The sequence below is a fragment of the Vicia villosa genome, linkage group LG2 (assembly GCF_029867415.1).
Source record: "Vicia villosa cultivar HV-30 ecotype Madison, WI linkage group LG2, Vvil1.0, whole genome shotgun sequence".
Classification (NCBI taxonomy): domain Eukaryota; kingdom Viridiplantae; phylum Streptophyta; class Magnoliopsida; order Fabales; family Fabaceae; genus Vicia; species Vicia villosa.
In genome coordinates this window covers 198261018-198271159 of record NC_081181.1, presented here as the reverse complement: position 1 = coordinate 198271159, position 10142 = coordinate 198261018, and the positions used below count along the sequence as shown (strand labels likewise).

The window sequence follows — 10142 nt, the reverse complement described above, 5'->3', positions numbered from 1 at the left end:
AAGGTTCACACCACTAGTGGAAGAGAAATTATACCTCCCCCATCAAAGACCAAAATGTGTTTAAGAGAATAGGTAAGATGGCGGAAAACTTCATGCCTCTGAACACTTGATGTGAATAGATCTGGTGCAGGGTTCTTCACTTGCACAATATTCCCCTGCCTCTAGCTTCAAAGGTGGATGTGATGGGTCCTGAACTAGGTATATGGTGCAAGTTCCAAAAATTCAAGGGACACCACACTGAGGATTATTACCAACCCAAGAAATAAATCAAGATGTTGATCTAGGGGGGCACCTTTAAAAATATGTGAATGGTGACTCTACAGACCAGACAAATCTAGCTCTCGCAGGCAAGAGAACGCAAGAAACCCTGGGTCTAGCAAGGAAAAGGAGGCATACCAAGGCGAGGGTGGAAAAGTTGTGCTCTACATGATCAACATCATTGCAGGAGGATTTGCCAGGGGCAGGGAGACTAACTTCTCTCATAGAAGGCACGCTTGCCAAATTCTGAATATAGAAGATCTCTCAATATTAAAGTTGAAGGTGAGCATAAGGCGCTAGAAACCGTAATTACTTTCTCTGAGAAAGATGTAGTTAACATCCACCCTCACAATGATGATCCCTTGGTCATTACCGACATATGTGATGAATCGGAGATCAAAAGAGTTCTTGTAGACAAGGATGCTCTACAGACATTATGTATTTGGAGGCATTTGAAAGACTCCTCCTTGACCTAGAGGATTTAAATCCCTTCAAAGGTTCGTTGGTTGGATTCACTGAGGAGTAGGTGCAAGTAAAAGTATACATGCATCATAGAGTGTATATATAAATATAAGGTTACACGAATAAAATTCAACAAAGTAGAGAACTACTCTATATTACAAAAAAAAAGGTACATTAAAAGAAGATCAAAACACGAGGAATTACTCATCGTCCACTAGTTGACCATCCTAACCACCTTAAGCGGATCCATTGGACTTAGGTCCGGATTAGGGTAAAATAAGGCAACTTGTCTTCTAGCCCTCTTAAAATGTTGGCCTGATATGCCACAACTTCATCCTTGATTAACGAGACTTATCCTCTAAACTCTCCCTGGTGCTATGGATCTTCTTAAGTGATTGCTCCATGCGCCTCACCTCTTCAAACTGGACGGGAGCCACAACAACTATTTACTTGGTGTGTGCCATCACAACATCATGTTTTTCTCTCAGCACCCTTACAACTGCCCTCCTTTGTTTGATAATTTCACATGGCACAATTCACCTTAGACTGTAATTCTCAGATAGTGTGGGAATGTTTCTCCCTTTGAGATTTCCCAATAGAAGCCACATCAAGAGCTGGACTTCTAGCAGGTCAGATAACCTATCATGAGATATGACAAAGAGCGACTGATAATCACCAAGAAAGTTCTCCAAGAAGGAGAAGTAGCAATTAGAGAACTCCTCAATGTTGAAGGTGGGATTTTTCCATAAAGAAGGCTCGTGAGGGATAAATCCACCAACTATTTTCTCACCCTCTTCTAATACCTTGCAACTTCTTGACGGCCTAGAAGGACCATCCTCCCGCCATAGAATTTTGGGAGGGCGAGGCATCAAATTACACCCGAAAAGTTACACCATGAGTTACACACACATAATAACTTCACATCGGATAATTATTTTTTAAAATTAACCGTTGGATTGAAACATATTATCATATAGATCATATGTATACAGTTTGACATTAATCTATAATGATTTACTATGTCATCGAATTTCATTAAACTTAATGTTCTATGAAAATGTCATTTTTATGTGAGAACATGAGTATGAATCTGAACCATTAGATTTTAAAATAAATGGTGGAGATTATATGTCAGTATTTTTTCTTTCTCCTCATTCTTTTTCCCTCAAAAACCTTATGTTTTCCTTTATCAGCAGGAGCATCATAAGACTTTCTACGGTCCTAATGGTGTTTCCCTCTCTTCTCATTCAAACTCTTATAATGAGGCGAATGAGTTTTTCTATATTGTTCATAAATCATACAGTTGTTCACCAACTCTGCAAACCTATGGATCTGTTGATATCCAATCACCCGTTTGATCTCCGGACGTTAACTATTCTCGAACTTAATACACTTAGAAAAGTCAGCAGTCTCTGCACTATAGTGTGGATAGCATTTCACAAGTTCAACGAACTTGGCCGCATACTCAACAACGTTTGAATTCCCTTGTTTCAGCTCAAGGAACTCCATCTCTTTCTAGTCCCGGACATCCTCGGGAAAATAATTCCTCAAGAACTCCCTACTGACCACAACCCAAGTAATCACTCCCAACCTTTGACGAGTGCCAATCGACCTGCCACAAACCTCTTCTGCTAGATATGAGTACTATATTGTACCTGCGGTTGGAAAATCCTCTCAATCTCCTTGGAACCCACAACATCATTTCTCCCAGCCATACTCTGTTCATACCACAACCAGCAACAAGATTAGAATAAACACTAGCAATATTCAACCGCCACTCTAACAAACTCAATATTCTGACCGGAAGTACCGAACTGCTCTGATACCACTAATGTAACACCCTTATAAATCCACATTTAATTCACATATATTCTAATAAATAAATAAACACGAATCACCATCAAGGGTGTCACATCTTCATGAAAACATCATAATAAAAAATCATGCTCTATGACATGGGTTTACAAAATTGAAAACATTTATCTCTTTGATAATATCATCACGAAACTTTAAACATCGCACCAAAATTATTGTCTCAAAACATCTTTATCCAAACGTTTCAAATAATATACCAATACTCCTTCATGATTCATAAATTATACTTAAAAAAACTTAAATGAATAAAACATTTCAAAACGTCATGTCAACAAATAACATATAGTTCGATACAAGCGATCCCAAAGACCCAGATGTTACATATAAGGGCAAGACTCTCTTTATCCAAAAAATAAGTCACTAAAAAACTCCATTAAGCTATCTTCGAGCTTCTGTGTCTATTCCTGATTACCTACAAGTTACCCACGCATTGAGGAAATATTTATAAGCAGAAAGGGTGAGAAATATCTATCATTATAAAAAGTGTAAGGAATAAATATAGTAGCTATACAACAAGTGTCACAGATTCCATATATCATCATACTTTACATATATACTCATCCTTTTACATTAGTGATCCATTCACAACATCATCATGTCAAACACGTAGGTACTAGATTCATGCATCAAAATAACCCATATGGATCAATTATATTATAGGTATATGCGTCGGCTTCCCAGCGCTTAAAACGGAGTCCTGAAACTCAAGTTACATCAGTTTAAAGAAAATGACATAGACCGCTTGCTCCAAGCTCGCTCGGTGCTCGCCCGACAAAATGGGCAATAAAGGTCCTCGCTGCTTCATTCGCCCGAAGAAATGAGCGATTGAGATTTTCGCTGCTTTATTCGCTCCGACGGAGCCGGAGCAACTGGCACGCTCCTAGCTCACTCGGCGAAAGTGAATTTTTTGCAACTCTGTAGTCGCATTTTCGCTGCTGTTCCAGGCCCCCAAAGAAATGAGCGATTGAGATTTTTGCTGCTTTATTCGCTCCGGCGGAGCCGGAGCAACTGGCACGCTCCTAGATCACTCGGCGAAAGTGCGATTTTTGCAACTCCGTAGTCGCATTTTCGCTGCTATTCCAGGCCATTCCAACTTGCCATTTTAACCCTAATTCAGTCCATAAACACATAGTAATTCACATATACCACATAGTAACATCCAAGCATATTATATCATTCATCATATGCACTAATGCATGGGATTTCAACATCAATTCACATCATCACGTCACATCACACACAATCATAGCATACAAACATCATCATCAACAATTTCATTAATACAACATCATTATGCACAATCTCATCATAGTTCTCATTAACAAGTATCACACATTCACCAAAATCATCATCATTCAACAAAAAGCCCAAAACTCATCCTACAATTATCTAAACTCCATACCAATTATAATAATCAAGACTAACTCCCTTTACCTTAGATTCTAGCAATTGATCATTGTTCCAAGCTCTACAGATGGACTCCTCCTCTTCTCTTCGTGCCCTAACTTCTTCTCCACGCTCTTCTCAACATTTACAATCGCATAGAATGAACACTGACACTCACTTTTCCTAATTTAACCCTTGGACCCTTTCTATGGTCATCCCATCTTACCCTCACTTACCCATTCACAAATTACCTCATTGTCCTCAACATCTCTACATCATATTTTATCTCTATTTATTAAAATAAAATAAGTCTACGTAATTACTTTAGTTATCTAAGTAATAATTCTACTCAGTAATTTATCAAAAATTATATTATTCTAATTACCACTCTAATCCATACTACCCCACATATATCACACATAGTCATCACACGTCACATTCATCCAAACAACACATATATTCACAATTAAAACATTATACTCATATTAACTCATATACTCACATTAAATTAATTAAATAATTAGTTAAATAATTAATCTAGATTTCGGGGTGTTACAGGCTCCATGTGCCTGGTATAAGAAGTTACACAATGCACTCATTCAATTAGGATTTGTCTTTAGTCGGTGTTATCACTTTCTATTTGTTTAGAATAATCACAATATCACACTTTACGCACTAGTCTATGTAGATGCCATCATTCTCATAGGATTTTCCTCCAATCTGGTCCATCACTTAATAAAAAAACTTTATATTAAGTTTGCATTAAAGAAGCTAGGAATTCCTCAATACTTTGTTGGTATTGAGGTGCACGTCAAACCAATGTCTCCATGCTTATGAAAACTAGCTACATTAAGGACTTGCTATCCAAAGTAAATATGTTTGTGGTTAAGGGAGTACACAAACCTATGGCCAGTAGTTGCAAAATAAGCAAACATCACACATATGCCTTAGAGAATCCATTACTCTATCGTTAAACAATTATAGCTTTTCAATATCTCACACTTACTCGACCAGACATCGCATTTTGTGTAAATAGAGCTTGTCAGTTTATGGTCAATCCCTTGGAGACTCATTGATGTGCAATCAAACATATCTTGTGTTACTTAAGTGGCATGGAAACCCATGGTTTAATGCTCTCGCCAGCCAAGTCAAATCATAGGTTCTCCCCCACTGCATACAATGGCTATGATTTGGTTAAGGACCCGAATGATCGACGATCTACCTCAGGATCATGTGTATATTTTGGTCTCAACCTTGCATCATGGAGTTTGAAGATAAACAAGCCCTATTTACACGCTCAAGCACTGACGTAGAATACCTGACACTAGCACATACAACTCCAAAGTTATTATGGTTAGAATCACTGCTTGCTGAATTACATATTCCCTACTTGGTTCCTACCTTACTATGTGATAATCTCAACACTGTCATGTTGTCCCACAATCCAATACGTCATGCAAAAACAAAGCATATTGAACTCGGTATTCATTTTGTCCGTGAAAAGTTGGTGGCAAAGCATCTAGAAATCCAATACGTCCCAACTCATGCTCAAATTGCGGATATGATGACAAAACCACTCTCCTCCACTCTATTTACTAATTTTAGGAACAAATTCAAGATGACTTTCCTCACTCCACCACGACTTTGTGGGGGGGGGGGAGGATGGGGATATTGGAGAACTTTAGAGATGAATTAGTTAAAGGAGTTAAAATGGTAGTCATTATTGCTATGAAGTTAGCTAGTATTGTTGTGAAGTTAGTTACGAGTGTGTAACTAACTTCTACATGAGCTAAAGTAATTCTACTAGTATATATAAGTATAAGTAGTAGATCAAATGCACATTGTAAAGGTTAACCATTTCATAATAACAAAGAGTGAAAATCTAAGCTTCGGCAAGAATATCTTGCTATCTATTCTTCATCTCTCTCTAATCTTTTCATGCACCATGATTTAAACTTTAACAAGGTCGGTCAAAACTTTGATCTTATAAGGTGGAGGTCAGCCCACATGCTTGCACCCTGCTCCTTAGCCTTGATCGAGGAGCAACTATCCCAAATCGACCAAAATAGTCTCACATTGCTTATGAATCAAGACTAAAAGTAGTTTACAAAACTCACACTTCTCAAACCCAAAGTGATCAATACCTTGAGCCGCAATGACACAAGTTTGAGGTCAATCGCAACATTACTTGAAAATCGGAGCTAATAATAATTTATATATGTTCCTGTAAAACACCTTTGGATCACGTCCCGGAAGCTAATCCATTGAAGTTGCAATTGTATTGAGTCAAACTGAGAGGGTGATTGAAAGGATTAAGGGATTCAAGTTGCACGATGATGGTATGCGTGAACTCAAGAGTGAATGTCTTTCTTATTCCTCATATGGGAGCCCTTATTTATACCTCTTCACTGTTGAACTGAAGCCTTCATGTAACAACTCTTGGAGACCCCTAATAATGGCAACAGCCGTAACTTCTGACGCCCTCTTTAAGAAGCACAATACTCAGTGTAATGGTCCAGGCATCCCTTTGCAATCGTAACCGTCGCAGCCGACTAGGGATAGTCGTCGACCGAGGTAATGATTCTATACTCCCTCCGATTTGGTCAATGCCTCGAGTAGGGAAGATGCTCAGACCTACTCGACGGAATACTGAAAGCCGACTTCCTTGCTATAGTCACTTATCTCAGCTTCCGAGCACCTATCAACCTAAGTATGTTTGGTGTGTACAATATACAACACTCACATTTCTAATTATAACAAAACACATCATTTAAGAGATAAAGTCGTAAAAATTCTCACACCTAAAACAAACAATACCTTATAATCGTAGTCACAAAGACTTGGTGTCCTAGAATATTAGTTAAGAAGGAAAAAAAAAGGACGGTATCTTTCAATCAATGTAGTGAAAGTATTTTAAATCATTGTCAATTATAAAAAGTGTTTAAAAACATCAACTATAGATAAGAAGAGAAAACGTATAAAACTCACCCTGTCAGGAATTCTATTCAGTAAAAGGAGAGGTGCCTCGTGCCCGCACTGCCAATGCTATTAATAGACTTCACTATCGTCACAAATTGCTCTGCAAACTGCGCTGCATCGGCGCCGCTATAAATTATAGACAAGCTTTTAATTTTTTCTCCTAATAACTACTCTAATGTTTATACCATTTATGATTGTTATTATTATATCATAGTACCGTTATTATAATTGAAAATTAATCTCTTTCACTTGCCTCATCCATTGTCCTTGCAGTACATGCATGACATGCATGAGTACACAGCTCTTCTAAACCTAACAAACATGAATTCCAGTACAAATACCAGTTTCTCATAAATATATCCAGTTTCAATTATTTTTCTCCTTTTCGCTACGTAACAAAATAATGTCAAATGAGTTTTAATTCTTTTGTTTTTCTGTCTTTTTGTTTACGCGGCATAAAAGTGGCTTCTCATTTATGTTTTTGATTTCTAGATTTTTTTAGGGTTTTATATTTGTTTTACTTTATTGGTGAAGAGATGAAAATATATACAAAATTGGTGAAATATGAAAAGATTATGGATTTATGTTGTCGAGATTATAGTTGTAATTCATGTGAAAAGAATGCAGCAAAGACCAATCCAATCATCACTAGAATACATATCTGCAAATTTTTTATTTAAATTTATACTATTGTTATTGAACATAAAAGTTAATAGAGCATTCCTGATAGCTTTAATTTCAATATAATTCATGTGATAATAATTTCTTAGTACTAAAGTTCTTAAACACAAAAATGTTAAGACAAATAATTTCTTAGTACTAAAGTTACAAAACACAAAAATGTTAAGACAACTTATTTGTTAGTACTAAAATTATGAAACACAAGCAAACGACTTTTTAGTTTATGAATAAGTGGGAGATACAGCTCTTAAATGTTTAGTAATTGGATATACATTATTTTCGATGCATTTTAAAACACTTTTGAAGACTAAATTGACTTTTCAATGTAAGATTGCAAATAACCGTTTATGGAATGACTTATTTTATTAATGTAAAAGTGAAGTTAAGTTAATTTCGGAAAAATCACAAACTCCAAACTTTCATCTTAGTTCTTAAAATGACTCTAATTTTATCTATTTAGTGAGGATGTTCGCTAACTGATGTCTTGTACTTCAAAATTGAAGCTGCAAAACTCCATCATTCACAAACTTCTTTAAGAAATAGTAGCGCACATCAATGTGTTTGCTTTTGCCATGCATCATCAGGTTCTTTGACAACTTAATTGTTGAGCTATTGTTAGAAAAAATGATAGTACTTCCACTGTCCGTGTAACCTATCTTCTTCAACACCCTTTGCATCCATATTTCCTGACAACTGGTTTCTCGCAGCTGCTATAAATTTAGCTTCCATCGTACTCAATGTTACTATCAATTGCTTTCGAGAAGACCAAGCTACTGCAACTCCACTTAGCATAAAAACATAACCTGAAGTACTTCTTCTATTCTCCACCGATCCATCATAATCACCATATGTAAAGTCGATCAATTCCAAATTTCCTTCCGTTTTGTAGAGAATGCTAAACTTGGCCGTACCTTACAAGTAACGTAGAATTCTCTTCGCCGCAAAATAATGAACTTCTGTAGGCCTTGACATATACCTGCTCAATAAGCTAACCACATAATTATGTCCAAACAGTTGCTTGAAAAATGAACCATCCATCTCAACACCATTTTTATCTTTGGAGATTTTAGATTCAGGATCCATTAGATTTTCAACAGGATTACTATGCTCAATTCCAAATCTTCTCAAAGCTTCTATCACATACTTCGTTTGACTAATGTATATACCACCATCAAACTAAGCTACCTCAATACCAAGAAAATATCTCATCTTACCCAAGTCTGACATATCAAATTCCTTCATCATGGACTCTTTGAATTCATACATCATTTTTCATCATCTATGGTATAAATTAAATCATCAACATACAAGCAAATAATCTAATACTTACCTTGTTTAACTTTGGCAAACAAAGTTTGCTCACTATCCTCCTTCTCAAAGCATTCCTTTCTGAAGTATAATTCAATTCAGCTGAACCATGTTCGCAGTGCTTACTTGAGTCCGTACAAAGCTTTGTTAAGCTTAGATATGTTATGCTCCTCATTCTTTATTTCATAACCCCTTAGCTAATCCACATACACATTATCAACTAACTTCCCATGAAGAAAGGCCGACTTCACGTCCAACTGAAACACATACCGACCTCTTTGTGCAACAAGTGCCAAAATCATTTGAACTGTGTCCATATGAGCTACAGAAGCGTATACTTCTTCATAATCAACTTTGTATTCCTGAGCATACCCTTTGGCGACCAAGAGAGCGTTGTATTTTTCTACTTCTCCAAGCTCATTCAACTTTGTTTTGTACACCATTTGACTCCTGTTTTTTCGCTCCTTTCAGCAGCTCCATGATATCCCACGTTCTATTCGTCTCAATCGATCTTATTTCTGCATCCATGGATGCCCTCCAGTTTTCCTCCTTCATCGCTTTATCAAATCAAGTAGCATTAGAACAAACAACATGAGCAAACAAGACTAAGTGACTTTGTACATCTTTCTCTTCATTGGAAAGACCTTCACGAGGGACATAGTAATTCATCCACCTCGGTGCTCTTCTATTTCGGGGTTATGTAAAAATTTAAAACTTATTTTTTAAAAATACTAGAGATTTCACTTTCTTTAAGCTGCATAAGTGATATAAAAATCAAGAATATCCCGTCGATCGCACGCACACGTGACCAAGCTAAAAAAAGAGATATCTCATTGGTCATACAAGTGACCATGGTGAAAATATGGGATATCAACTGCTTTTTCTTTCAGTACACTGCATGTCTGAGATGAATAACAGTTTGTCTCCTCAATCAGTCGCCCGATGTAAAAAATGACAAACTTAGTATAACACCCTACCTAATCTCAGAAGGCCGTCTGATGTGAAATGTCTATTCCACCCTATATTGAATTGTCTTTTATGTAGTAGTTTCTCCATCAAATTCTTATACCAATGCATTTTTGCAAGCCATCATACTAGTGCAATCTCTAAACAACTTGTAGAGGTGTTACTAACTCTTTTGAAATCAAAATTTCCATTAAAAACAGGCTTAGTTGGTTAGGGTGCTCTTTGTC

At 36.7% G+C, this 10142-nt stretch overlaps 1 protein-coding gene across 1 annotated transcript; it reads right to left on the bottom strand.

Annotated features, from left to right (window-relative positions):
- Positions 1–8256: 8256 nt before the first annotated feature.
- Positions 8257–9392, bottom strand: LOC131651046 (uncharacterized). Its single transcript, XM_058920726.1, has 3 exons — positions 9160–9392; positions 8972–9030; positions 8257–8552 (listed from the first exon to the last, which is right to left on the bottom strand). The coding sequence occupies exons 1-3, from the start codon at positions 9390–9392 to the stop codon at positions 8257–8259; spliced, it is 588 nt and encodes a 195-aa protein (XP_058776709.1).
- Between the last annotated feature and the right edge of the window lie 750 nt (positions 9393–10142).

Bases quoted from the DNA above. Each gene is read 5' to 3' on its own strand.
- LOC131651046 (XM_058920726.1), bottom strand. From the start codon at position 9,392: ATGGTGTACAAAACAAAGTTGAATGAGCTTGGAGAAGTAGAAAAATAC. The intron at 9,031-9,159 runs GTATGTGGATTA...ATTATACTTCAG, and splicing joins GGGAAGTTAGTTGATAATGT to AAAGGAATGCTTTGAGAAGG. The intron at 8,553-8,971 runs GTAAGTATTAGA...GTTACTTGTAAG, and splicing joins GTTTGCCAAAGTTAAACAAG to GTACGGCCAAGTTTAGCATT.